The 13,816-nt window shown below is 36.1% G+C and overlaps 2 protein-coding genes across 2 annotated transcripts; one reads left to right on the top strand and one right to left on the bottom strand.

Moving 5' to 3' along the window:
* Positions 1–3,982: 3,982 nt before the first annotated feature.
* On the top strand, positions 3,983–5,451 carry LOC149144626 (F-box/FBD/LRR-repeat protein At1g13570-like). The gene is made up of 2 exons (XM_089452214.1): positions 3,983–5,071; positions 5,170–5,451. The coding sequence occupies exons 1-2, from the start codon at positions 3,983–3,985 to the stop codon at positions 5,449–5,451; spliced, it is 1,371 nt and encodes a 456-aa protein (XP_089308340.1).
* Positions 5,452–6,965: 1,514 nt separating this feature from the next.
* LOC149144625 (glutathione S-transferase L2, chloroplastic-like) lies at positions 6,966–8,701 on the bottom strand. Its single transcript, XM_089449801.1, has 5 exons — positions 8,615–8,701; positions 8,445–8,510; positions 8,263–8,323; positions 8,103–8,186; positions 6,966–8,036 (listed from the first exon to the last, which is right to left on the bottom strand). The coding sequence occupies exons 1-5, from the start codon at positions 8,623–8,625 to the stop codon at positions 7,974–7,976; spliced, it is 285 nt and encodes a 94-aa protein (XP_089305927.1). The 5' UTR covers positions 8,626–8,701; the 3' UTR covers positions 6,966–7,973.
* Positions 8,702–13,816: the final 5,115 nt, after the last annotated feature.

The raw sequence follows: 13,816 nt of genomic DNA, 5'->3' as shown, positions 1-13,816 counted from the left end.
TGTACTGAGAGCTGGCTAGTTGTGAGAGCTAAGGCTTTGTATAATTCCTATGTATTTCCACTAGGTGTGATAATAGAAGAGTGTGGGCTTTTTAACTGAGGCTTTCCCCAAAATATTTTCATGTGTATTATGCCATTAATTCTTCTTCTTTTGGTTATATTGTGTAGCTCGATCTTTAAGATTCCGCAAATTGATAATAGAAGTAGGTTATAGTATTCTTCTCTGATTTATATTGCATTATCGGGTTAACCTACACAGATTTTCTACAGATTTATGAGAAAAACCCAGATGTTAACTACGTCAAAATACAAGGGTTTTCATATTCCATTGTAGTTGTTGGTGAGGCACCTTATGCAGAAATGTTTGGAGACAATCATAATTTTACCATTCCCCTAGGTGGAAGCGACACGATTAAGAATGTTTGTAGGTCCTTGAAATGCCTTGTAATCTTGATCTGGAAGGAAACCCATTGTTGAACCTTATCTTCCATTGGTGGATGCTTTTATTGTTGCATGGATTCCAGGAACCGATAGCTAAGGTGTGACAGATGTTATTTTTTGAGATTATAATTTTCAAGGGAAACTGCCAAGAACATGGTTCAAGGCTACCTATTATTGTAGGAGACAAGCACTATGATCTGTTGCATCCCCTGGGTTTCAAATTGACATGAGTATATGGGACAATTGGGGACATGCATTATATACAAGTTTACCTTGGATTTTGGATTGATCTGAATGTCAGAGACAAGCACTATGATTCCCTGTTTACCTTGGGGTTTTGATTCACCACAACAATCACTGAAAATCCAAGGGAGTAATTTAGGCTTGCCCATCTCTTATTTAAAAAAGTGAACACATTTTCTACTAAATTATGTCAGGCTATGACAGATGTTATAGGGAATCTTCCAAGAATATGGTTCAAGAGTGTTGATCAATTGCATATGAATGTGTGGGACAAGCACACTATGATCCCTTGTTTCCTTTAGGTTTTGTTTGACCACAAAATTAGCTAAAATTAGAAGTAATTTAGGCTTGCCTATTTATTATTTAAATGAATGAATGGATTTTGTTAAAAAAATATGATCCTGGTCTTGAGATTACCATAAACAACATACCAATTTGATAAATAAGCCACCTTTCTGATTGTGTTTCATCCTGACATTACCATGGCCCCTTCTCCAATAATCTGATAAGTGGGGAAGCTCTATGATAGTGTCCACCTAACATATTACAACCCAACAAGCACACCACAACATTTGAAGGAAGACACTGTTTCTCTCTTTTGACCCATCAGATTATTTTCCTGTGTAACTTTTTTGTTTAAGATTGATAAATGTAGATAATTTGCAACTATTGTCTACTTCTATATACAACCAGGCCACGTGTAGCTTTATTGTTTCATAGCCTCCTCATGAACAAGGCCTAAAAACAAAAATTGTAATATCATAGGGTCTAAATTATCAGCCAACATTATAAAAAATCTCCCAAAGGAAAAACTGTTGTTCTATTCTTATCATGAAAATTGGGATAGCATTTCTTCATATTTTTTGTCCTCAATAGACCTTTGATTCTCAAAGTAAGGAAAACTAATATGTACACCTCAAAATGCACAAAGGTAATGATTTGTTTTCTTTTTCTTCCACACCTCCTTGAGATAGAGTCAAAACAATCAATTTTGGGCTAGCATTACAAGTAATGGCCCAAAATCAGTGAAGCCTAAAGTAAAGCTAAAATTATGATAATGTGTATTTACTAGAGGCAAGCTATTCAGATTCCTGGTAGTTCAGAAGCATGCATGTAGTCATTTCCCTTCATATTCACTACCATCGATACACCTTCTACACTGGTCACAATGTGCAATGCAAAATATGCAAGCTGACACTCTCTAATTGCATGGTATTTTTGCTTTTGGAAACTTTCATTGTTGCAATCATAAGAAAGCCTTGCATTTTCACGTTTAGAACAAGCTTCGATATCAATTGTATTGTCATCATCATATGAAAATTAATATTAACCACCATTAACAATTTCATAAAGGAAAGATTAAGATTAAATATTTTGAAATTTACTTTACTCTAAACATTTTATTAAAAAAAATTAATCCCATTTTTTTATTCATTTTATTTAAAATTTAATTAAAAAAGAATTAATTTCTTTAGAGAATTAAATGTATTTATATATTAAAACTGACCATTTAAAAAATAGAATATTACATTTTCATACTTAAATTTGAGTATAAATTATATTACAAAATACAAAAAAACAAATATTTAAATTTATTAGGTCATTCCCATATAAAATATTTATAATTAAAATTAAAGGACATGACAATTGAAATCGTCATATTAGTAAAAAACAATAAGCATTAAAGTCCATAGCAAATGTTTCCATCATAATTATTTGAGAATTTTCAACTAGTTTTATTCGGGTCGGGGGAGAATAAATTAGGTAGATGAGTGCCACTAATCCTAAGCTACTGTGAATTAAGTAGTTTATTATTTGAGAAATTTTACACATAACTAAATTGTCAATCAAAAAGCTAGAACAAAATATCATTAAATAAACTATTATAGCTCATTTGGAACAAAAATAGAAAATATTATTATTAAATGTTAATTAGTGGGTGATCTAACACTTCTACATAACTAGTTATCAAACAAAGGTAAACAAAACCATAATAAACTACAAGTGAATATTAGTGGTCTAAAATATTTATAAATCTTAAAAAAAAAAAAATTATACTAATTTCCATAGTCTAAACATAAATTTATCTTCCAATAGATTATAAAATACACTATATCAAATTTTATTGAGCCTAGCTGCTCTTTTTACAGTCTAGTATGATGTGTAACAATGTAGTTTTGTCATCAAAATTGAAATTTTGCTCATGTAGGCCATAATAAAAATCTAAAAAAATCTATAAAAAAATAACTATTCAAAGCTTGAGTTGAGGCTTTTGTGATCCATATCAAGTTTATGAGAGACTTTTCGGGGTAAATCACATAATGTTTTCTTTGTGAATGCATTTCGAACCCACCAGTGTGGTTTATTGTTAACACAAGTTGAAGAAACAGATCCAACTTGCATGTTAAATAGTCAAAGTAGAATATCCAACGGCTATAATTTTAGACTAGGTAATGGCTATGTTGCTAAATTTGACCATGAAACGGATCCAGGGAAAATGTCGCAAAAAATAAAAAAAAATTAAAATTAAAATAAATTAAAGTTACGGAATTCACTAATTATTAAATTAATAGTTAGTTATTAAATTAAAAAAACCATGGCACATATGAGTTTTCATCAAAGGTGTTAACCAATTTATATTAATTTAGATTTTATTTTATATATACATATATATATTTATATGGATAACTATTAAAGTTTTCTCATACTATAAAGACAATCCCATCAAGAAAAAGGTAAGAGAGAAGGTTACAAGATCACAAGGGGAGAAAAAAAAACTAACTTATAAGAAAACTAGAACAGGTTATAGAAAGAGGGAGGGGAGGAAAAGAGGAAGAGAGGGCTAGGACAAAAACTATTGATGTTCTAGCCGTCCTCTCTCATTATGTGATTTATCTAAAAAAATCTCTCATAAACTATTTAAAACATTTAAATAATGTGGGCCCATAAAAAAATTGACGTTATGTGATTTACCCCAAAAAAACTCTCATAAACTATTCAAAACATTTAAATAATATCGGCCCATAAAAAAATGACATAAAAAAAATTGAAACTCATATCAAATATATATTATATATTTAAATGGAATCTATTTTAATATATTGAAAATTCAAAAATGATATGAGATCTTATAAATATGCCAGATCATCTTAAATATTGGATCAGTTCCTTACCATTGCCAAACGGGTGCTAACCTTTTCACTCACCTTGTAATATTTTCAGAAGCCCTTGAAGCATATTCCAATTGTCCTATATTTCATCTCTGACGCTAAAATCTGTCTCACGTTAATTTTATAGTGATGGCCGATAGATTGTCTGCACTTCCTAACGAGCTCCTTTCGCTGATCCTCTCTAAACTCCCCATTGCAGATGCAATCGGCTGTTCAATTCTCTCTAAACGATGGCGCTTTCTTTCCACAGAAATGCCCCAGCTCGTCCTGTCCCCCGCTCTTCTTACACCAACGCGTCTCCTGCGTCCAGAACCTACGCTCAGACCTTCCCTCCCCTCAATGGCGGAGATGGAAACCAGAATATCCCACATATTACGGTTGCATTCGTCGGATCTGGACGCCTTTTTACTCTCCACTGACGCTGAAATTACCGTTCCGATGTTCGGAGAGTTTAGACGCCAAACCCTATGGGATCTTTATACCGTTCCGATGTTCGGAGAGTTTAGACGCCAAACCCTATGGGAATGGCTGCAATGTGTTGCAAGAAAGAAGGTACAACACCTATTTCTCAAATGTTCCCTAGACATGGAAATCCCGCCGCCGGGCCTTTTCTCATGCACTCGTCTCGCTACCCTCACGCTTTACAATTATATTCTCACCGATTTTCCAAATGCTTTCGTCGGATTCAAGCTTCTCACTGAGTGCACCCTTTACTCTATCAGAATGACCGATGAATCTTTAGCCCGTTTTCTTTCTCTTTGCCCTCTTCTTCAGAAGTTCAACATAGAGCATTGTGACGGCCTCGAACGGCCTGTCATCTCATCTTCCAACATTACATATTTAAATATATATGCTGATGACGAGGAGGGATGGACAGTTAATTGCCCTAACCTTCAAATATTGAATAATCATTATGCAGAAGACCTGGAAGTCAATGGAATGAGATTTCAAGAGCTTTCCGAATCAATTACCGAACTCGAAATGGAGGTCGGCGGTAATTTGATTGGCTTATCGTTGGAATCGAGGCATTCAGCAGGCACTCTCTCTGCGAACAGATTTCTTGAATTAATGGGAACGTTGACATCACTGAAAGTGCTCTCGGTGAGATCACTGATGCCTCTATTTCCCGGGGAAGAATGGATTGCTGTTCCTCTGTTCAATCTTCTGTGGAGGCTTCCTAATCTGGAGCGTTTCCACCTGCTCGGACACCTAATTCTGGTAAGACAATAACTGCTCTTCCTTTGACCAATACTATTCTTTAAATGTACGCTAACTGACTGCAGCGTGCATCATACGATTTTTGCCTTGTAAAGCAGGAGGAGCCTGAGAGAGATCCCACCCCGCCATTTTTAATGTCTCCACTGCCGAATCTTCAATCAGTAGAGATAGAGATCAAAGAATATGATGAGAGGGAGCTTCGTTTGTTGGGCTGCCTTCTTCAAATAGCCCCTGCGCTCAAGGAAGTCAAACTCTGGTTTGCAAACGAAAGTAATAATGAGCAGCGCAACTTATTTTTGGAAAAATGGCAGTCATTGAAGAAAGGTCGCGAGCAAGGCGACATCACTGAAATAATTTGTGAATTTAGCTTTTATTTTTGATAGTTCTTTCTGCACTTTTATTATCACATTTTGTTAGGATTTTATTGAATATTGTTTTGTGCGTTAAAAACGCAGTCTCAAGGCATTATCCGATACATGTAATTTCTATTTAACTATCATATCATTCATGTCAGAAATGGCATGTCACTGGGAAAATTCTGTATATGCAAAGACAATTAATGTGAGTCAGATTGTCATGTTTATAATTTCTTAATGGTTAAACGAATTGATTGAGGTGTGTATGTGGGCAGTTTTCAGTTTTCTACAAACTTTGTCTGAAGATGCATAATGTTCCTTGAAAACTGACGATAAAAAATAAAGTCAACTCTATATTTGTACACCATATGTGCTTTTATCGGCGTTCTTGGTGTTAGGGCTCAGCTTAAACTTTGTCTGAAGATGCATAACGTTTCTGGAAAAACTGACGATACAAAATAAATTCAACTCTATATTTGTACACCATATGTCGTTTTATTAGCGTTCTTGGTGTTGGGGCTCAGCTTATCAATATTGGACCAGTAAACGGAAGAGATCTAATATCTCGATTCTCTAGTTAGGCCGTAAGGCGTTTCCTTCTGAGATTAACTCATCAAATTGCTTTAGTGTCCAAATATGTGCCATTGGATTTTGGTGTTAGACGATTAGGTAATCTTTATCCGTCGATTTGAATTGAGCAAGGCCAACCGCAGCTGTTCGTTCGATCCTGCAATAACTGCGACTGTTCGTTCGATCCTGCAATAACTGTTCACCTCGGGGTTCCATCAAACAATGGCGGAGGCTCTGATTTAGAATTGAGAACGGGGAGAATTGAATGGCTGCAATCAAACAACATGATGCCATAGAATACATTTTGGTAAATTCTGGCACAAGCTTGGATAGACGAAAAAAATTATGTAAAGATCAAACAGCATTGCTTACGGTGCTGCCATGCTAATCTGGTAGAATTGCTGCTAATTTTGGCACTGAATACAAGGATCTCTATTAGGAGCTTTGTGGGCCATTTTACGTTCTAAATACCAGGATACCTACCTTATGGATTTGCCACTTTCTTTACAGAATCTCTTTTATCAATTTTTGTATATTTCTTTCATTTCTTTTAACAACTCTTTTCTCTCTGTTTATCGTTACAGCCTATTGGGCAGACATTCTTGTATTTACAGTTATTAGAAAGCAATTTTGTGGTACAAATTTCCTTCAATGGTTGCAAACTTTTTATGGGATTCAAAATATTTCTATGCAATCTCTGATATTTATTATTACTCTGCATTTGTGAGATGAATACTTGCATGAAGTTATTAGTATGACTAAAGAATTCTGTGAGATGAATACTTGCATGAAGTTATTAGTATGACTAAAGAATTCTGGGCAAAGTGTAGTCCTTGATAGTTACTACCATTTTGTGTTACGAGATGGATTTTTTTCATTGGCACTGAATACAAGGATCTCTATTAGGAGCTTTGTGGGCCATTTTACGTTCTAAATACCAGGATACCTACCTTATGGATTTGCCACTTTCTTTACAGAATCTCTTTTATCAATTTTTGTATATTTCTTTCTTTTCTTTTAACAACTCTTTTCTCTCTGTTTATCGTTGCAGCCTATTGGGCAGACATTCTTGTATTTACAGTTATTAGAAAGCAATTTTGTGGTACAAATTTCCTTCTATGGTTGCAAACTTTTTATGGGATTCAAAATATTTCTATGCAATCTCTGATATTTATTATTACTCTGCATTTGTGAGATGAATACTTGCATGAAGTTATTAGTATGACTAAAGAATTCTGTGAGATGAATACTTGCATGAAGTTATTAGTATGACTAAAGAATTCTGAGCAAAGTGTAGTCCTTGATAGTTACTACCATTTTGTGTTACGAGATGGATTTTTTTCATGTTTTGAATATATCTGAAGCTGGTCTAGAGGCCCTAGGAACAAACTTGAACTGCTGGATTCATTTGCTAATGCTCAGTACATTTTATTTTCATATCACGAAATGTTAGATATCTCCACCCTTCATTAGTATTTCTAATATTTCTGTAGACTCTTTAAGTACCAAAGACTTCCATTTGCAGTGGTGCTTGAAGATACTTGTGCGTGCCCGGCGACCTTCTGTCTCTTCCATGCGATCAATTTATGTTTCTACAATGTGGGATAAAGATGCCCAATCAAAAGGCATTGTTTTAAATATTTAAATTGAAAAGGCATTGGTCTAAAGATTTAAATATGGTTATTTATGTGCAAAGTGCATTGTTTCCTAGCCAAGAACATGTCGAGGAACAACACTGTGAATCTACAAATACAAACACAAATGTTATTGTACGAATCATGCCCGTTAATAAACCATGTGGATGAGAATGATGATGTTCTCATTTGATCATCCATGCTTGTGGGTGAATCCCTGATGAGCAATCCTTAATTGCTGTGCATCCATGTTTATTTGTTTATAATGTAATTACTAAATAATACAGTTGTTTTTGAATGCTATTGCTGTCATGAAGTTGTTGATAGTCTCATAGCACTCTATTAAAAAAGTTTGTTGCTGGTACCGAGAGAGCCTAGGGAGGCATCTGCGTATGTCACATGCACCTGAAACAGGCAATTAAGGATAAATATAAAAGGATATTGAGACAAATAAGAAGAATATGAGTCTACCTTGTTAGCTGGATAAACTTTCTGCTTGTACCACGCAGGTCTGTCCTGCAAATCAATCGGAACTATCTGGATCTGATCGAGGCCCTGCATTTTATTTTCACAGCTCTATCAATGCAATACAAAACCTACCAACAAGAAGGGGAATCAGCGAGATAAATACCTTGTAGTTTCTGGCAATCCAAACGCGCTGGGCATATGGGCATGTCAAACTGACATACAGTCTGTAAAATCCGAATCAAATTTAGTAATGAATACCTACGCAACTTATCATACAATTCGTATTCCAGTAGAATGTGACAACTAATAGTAAAATGCAGAAATCATTAGAATTAAGATATACACCTCGGGGTTCCATCAAACAATGGCGGAGGCTCTGATTTAGAATTGAGAACGGGGAGAATTGAATGGCTGCAATCAAACAGCATGATGCCATAGGATACATTTTGGTAAATTCTGGCCCAAGCTTGGATAGACGAAAAAAATTATGTAAAGATCAAACAGCGATTGCTTACGGTGCTGCCATGCTAATCTGGTAGAATTGCTGCTATATAAGTATTTCTGCAAAACAAATACCAAAAGCTTACTCTACTATTATCGATTGAAGAATCTATACGAACCATACACATTCTCAATCACCCATACGGATGGCTGGATATACAAGTGCCACCGAACAGTATTAGCCCGATATTTTTTTTATATCAGGGTGAATCGTTAAACCAATGTTCAAGCTACAGAGTATCTCTACGAATTTAATTTATGATTTAGTAAGAATTGAGGCAGGATGTTAGAGCTTATTTCTTTAGTTTTATCATTACGAAAATTTATTTATTGAAAGTCTATTTATTAAGTCTTATTCCAATCCGCTAAAGATGTTAAGGTTGTATTTGAAACGAGAGGCTACCACTATAACACTTAAAAATATATAAAACAGTTTTTAATCTAAATATATTAGGAATTTATGTCTTAGCAATAGTCAAAACACCTAAAAATAATTACGCCGTAAGGCGTTTCTCTTTGAAATTAATTACCTTAGCTGATGACGTGTCCTATTATTGACCATGGATTTTTACGCAGTAAGGCGTTTCCCTTTGAAATGAATTACGTTAGCTGATGAGACGTGTCCTATTATTGACCATGGATTTGTTGTGTTAGACGATTGAATGAAGATTGATCGTTGATCTTCACACTGACTTTTTGTCTCCCAACCCAATGGCCTCTCTGTCTTCAGAGTTATTGTTCGGGATGTTTCCTCTAGAGGTAGTTATTGTTCGGGATGTTTCCTCTGGAGGTATGCGAGCTAGGGCTGCAGCACGCAACTCTTTTTTAGTGGCAGAGAAAAATCCAAAATCTGTTCCCCATGAACCAGCTAGATATTCCTTCTGCCCTTGCGAGCTGCTTAGTTTATTATTCGTCAAGTTCGTCATTTTTACGCTCCGTTTCATTCGCCCAATCTCAGGTTCTCACTCACTAATTTTCTGTTCAAAGGTTTTATCAGAGCTTTCCACCGCTGTTTGTAGGGCATTTCAAGTTCTCAGGGCGGAATTCGACCTATCTGTTATCCACCAGGTTGGCATTAACTAACCCTTTACCCACATTTTTCGGATCTGCAAAAAGCCTTTTTAAATTTCTGCTCTGAATTGATCACGGTAGAACAATTCAACGGTTAATTCTTCTGTGTTTGTCTGGACTCTTCATAGAGGGATTCTGTGAGGATCCATGCTCTGTTGATTGTGCAGTAAAAGGTTCTTCACTGCTCTCAGAATTCTTTTCTTGTTTGATTTGTGCAAGGGTCTTAGGCCCAGCAAAATTTATGGCATCTGTCCTTATTTCAGTGTTCCTAAAAGTTTGACCTCTAGGTACCCTGGATTCTGATGATATAGAACCATCTGCAGGCATTCTGCCCCTCTCCTTTTCACGATACTTGCTTTTGAAATGATCATTTAAGCCCCGTCTGCTTGGTGAGCTTCTGGACCAAGCCCTCTCTAACTTGCCTTCTTGATCAACGTCTATATTGTCAGATGGCTCTCTTTTGAAGCCACTAGCCTCTACTTGAATCACCCTTTACACAATATCCCTGCTGAAAAAATAGCAAGTAACTTTCAGTTTGTTTGCAGTGCTAGATGCCGGTAACGATGCTGAGGACGATGGTGGCACTATTGATGGTGTTGGTGCTCCTGAAAAGCCATCTAGTGGCTGAAACGGAAACACAGATACACAAGTTAGTGTCATAAATAGATTAAAAAAAAATTATACAAAGAAAGTATATCTGCTTGATATGTAGAATCGACCAGAGCAGAATAGCTTGAAACTAGCTGTGACTAATTTATGTGAAGGATGCGGTCTGTGTTTGTATTACACCACTAACAAGTTCAACTACAACCCTCTCCTAATGCAAAACATAACCATTACTGCTAAAAAAAATGCTACAAAAAAATGTTACAAATAGGATCTGTATCATCATTAACAAGATTCAGTGTAGACAAAAGAAACAATTATCTTGAATAGCTGCGAGAACATCACGTCAAGCAACACATGAAATCGGCATTTTACACTGACATTCCAAGCAAAACTACAACAAAAAACCACCATTGTGCTTGCCAATACATGCACAGATTTGCAAACAGCTTTCAACAGATCTTCTAATACAAGTCACTAATCAAGAGAATATGCCACCAAGCTTCCTAGCAAAGTCGTCGTCATCATCATCTTCTAGAAAGTCTTCAATCTTCTTGCTCATCTTCATTCGTTTCCCACTCTTCATTGTCCTCATTCTCTGCATGTTCCAAATCATACTCTTCATGGTCAACATCTTCATTTCTGTGAACATCATCATTCATTACTGGATCTTCCTAGTCATCCACTACAACAGGCTTTGCTCCATTTGAAAAGGCTGATGGTTTGTCTTCTACAAGAGTATCCATGTCATTGGATGCCTCAGTGTCATCCACCCCAGGAGTAAAAGTGGGCAGTTCAGATGTGTAACTGTCACCAGCTGGAAGTTCTCCCTCTTCAACATCTTTTTCAGGTGGTGGCAAGCCATCATTTCCCTTGCTCAAATTGAAACTTTGAATGGCCTGACCCTGCCCTTCTGTAGGTATATTTCCTTCATTGTCACCATTTTCTTGAGTCACTTTCCGTTTTTTCTTCAGAATATCACTTAGTGGCTTTAGAGCCTGAAAGTCTTGTTCCCCACTTGAATCATTAATTACCTTGCCCAATCTCATCTTCCTTCCTTCCCAAGGAAGATTTTGTCTTTGTTTGTCTGGACTCTTCATAGAGGGATTCTGTGAGGATCCATGCTCTGTTGATTGTGCGGTAGAAGGTTCTTCACTGCTCTCACGATTCTTTTCTTGTTTGATTTCTGCAAGAGTCTTAGGCCCAGCAAAATTTATGGCATCTGTCCTTGTTTCAGTGTTCCTAAAACTTTGACCTCTAGGTACCCTGGATTCTGATGATATAGAACCATCTGCAGGCATTCTGCCCCTCTCCTTTTCACGATACTTGCTGGAAAAATTTCACATTATTGAATTCTTTATTAAAGAGATCTATAAGGGCTTGAAAGCTTTAATTTCCATCATTGCAGATGATAGAAATTTCTATAATTTTTCCTTTACCTTTTTTGTTGAGGGTTGATCAAATTTTGACAGCAGGGTTTGTACTCCGGTGGTTCGAGCCCGATTTACACCGATGGGTAGGAACTCAAGAAGGGGGTACAAGGAGGCGTGGCGGTGGATCGACAAAGAGGGAAAGATGTAATACAAGAAGATGGGGCTTTGTCGTGGGGTAACTGCAAGGGAATGGGTAATCGTGTGAGGAACAATGGGAATCGTTAGCGTGGGCGCGGAGGAGGTTCTGGTAAGAGCTTATTTGTATATGGTGGACCTTTAGTTGAGTGGCAGCCTTCGTGCACACCAAGTTCGGTGACATTTGTTATATTTTTAATTGTTTTTTCTGAAATGGATTGATTGTCATGCGCTTTAGTTTTGCCAGTTCAAATCATCCACGCAAGGAATGCAAAAATTGGGGTTGAATAGAGGGTTCCATCATTTGAGGAGAAGGGGAGTAGAGTGAATGTGCCATGGTTTAGAGAGGACACAGAAGGCTCAATACTGGTTCCTCTTGTGGAGATGTACTACCTGGCATTAAAAAGTGGGTCTTCTATCAATCATATACGACTCTGGTTGTCCCAATGTAGAATGGGTGGCTTTTTATATATTTGAACGCTATTTGTCCTAACTTGATCTTCAAAAAAATGAATCTATATTAACTTTCGATTGTGGAAAGTAAAAGGTTTTTGATCAATTACAGACTACAATCTTTTCCTAACAACAATTAGCCGCATTTTCATTTATAACCTTCAACTTTAGAAAGAAATAGTCGAAAAATAGCAGAAGCAAAACCCAAAAGGAAAATCAAACCCCAAAAATTGAATAGATGTTCAGAGATTTGACTGGTTGCCTGGAAAATGATTTGGAAAGGCCACGGTGAGAAGGATCTAGCGGAATCCTCGGTCAAATCTAAAGCTCAATATGATAGCTTTCAGCAGATCGAGTCGAGTAATATCTGAGCATATCGTAAATGACAACATTCAATCATGTAACAATTTGTTCTAAAAAGTCACTTAAAATATCCTTCCACTTGTACCAGTCAAGCCCACATTACTATATTCTTATTAGATGCACACACTAACCATACAACGATTAACATTTTACACTACACACTCGTCATTTAGAAATAAGATGTATATCCTTATTTCTCATTTAAACAACTATTATATTCAAGTTCCTTTTGTTAAAAAAAATTACAAGAGTTTTACACAACAACATTGAAAGAAAACTCCTTTTCTTTGTTTTGAATCATTTGGGAAATTCAACCAAAGGAGGGACATTTCTTTCCAACCTTTGTGTAAGGGACATTTCTTTCCAACCTTGGTGTATGGAAATTACGTCAATATTCTCTCGAGCCTTTTCTATTGTCAGCGCAATTAATAGATAGTATTCAGCATAATTTGTTTTTGGTTTCTGGTATCAAGGCCCCACAGTCTGTTCATTACATATGTTTCTATATCTATTTTTAATTTATTTCTTTATGTTGATTTCCACCTCCCTATAATCTCACATAGTTTAAAATAGGAGGAATAAGCAACCCTTTATACACATATATTTTCCTTTATGTGGGGTAAAACATACTTAGCGTAATTAGGCAAGCATTCTAACGGATCAAGAGATATCCATCCTTGTTGCATACGCACTTTGTATGTTCACCATCACATATTACACACACTAAGTTTATTTAAAATCTGTACAAAGGGTATTCCATTCCGTCTTGCACTGTTGGGTGATCTTGAAGGGAAATATAGATTTGAACTTGGTTTTTTTTAATTTTATTTTTCACACCAAAAGTGAAAGTAAGACTCCTTAAAAGCAACCTTAACTTCAACTCATCTATTCTTTCAGCAAGGTCCACAAAAATAAATTGATAGTTTTGGTTAGGACCACAGGGGTAGGCATCCAAATAATCCATTGTGGTTGTTTCAAATTGAAACAAAGAAATTGTCTTTTTAGGGAGCTGAAAATCCTCACAACCTGGTGACAAAAATTCGGTGATGAGAGAAACTCATGAAGGAGAAAGGCATAGGTTGTGGATTATAATGGGCCTCATTGAATTGCCTAGTTCTTAGTATGGATTTCGGGTCTAATGTTGACAACCAGAAG

Source organism: Pinus tabuliformis, chromosome X (genome assembly GCF_031772625.1).
Source record: "Pinus tabuliformis cultivar Carrire ecotype Pingquan chromosome X, CPIR1, whole genome shotgun sequence".
NCBI classification, from domain to species: domain Eukaryota; kingdom Viridiplantae; phylum Streptophyta; class Pinopsida; order Pinales; family Pinaceae; genus Pinus; species Pinus tabuliformis.
Note: the sequence above shows the minus strand (reverse complement) of the source record. Positions and strands in the feature narration are given on the sequence as shown.

Excerpts from the sequence above, each read along its gene's own strand:
- LOC149144625 (XM_089449801.1), bottom strand. Across the intron at positions 8,324-8,444 it reads TTGTTTGATGGAACCCCGAG|ACTGTATGTCAGTTTGACAT; the intron begins GTGTATATCTTA and ends CGGATTTTACAG. Across the intron at positions 8,187-8,262 it reads GGATTGCCAGAAACTACAAG|GGCCTCGATCAGATCCAGAT; the intron begins GTATTTATCTCG and ends AATAAAATGCAG.
- LOC149144626 (XM_089452214.1), top strand. The coding sequence starts at position 3,983 with ATGGCCGATAGATTGTCTGCACTTCCTAACGAGCTCCTTTCGCTGATC. Across the intron at positions 5,072-5,169 it reads TGCTCGGACACCTAATTCTG|GAGGAGCCTGAGAGAGATCC; the intron begins GTAAGACAATAA and ends CTTGTAAAGCAG.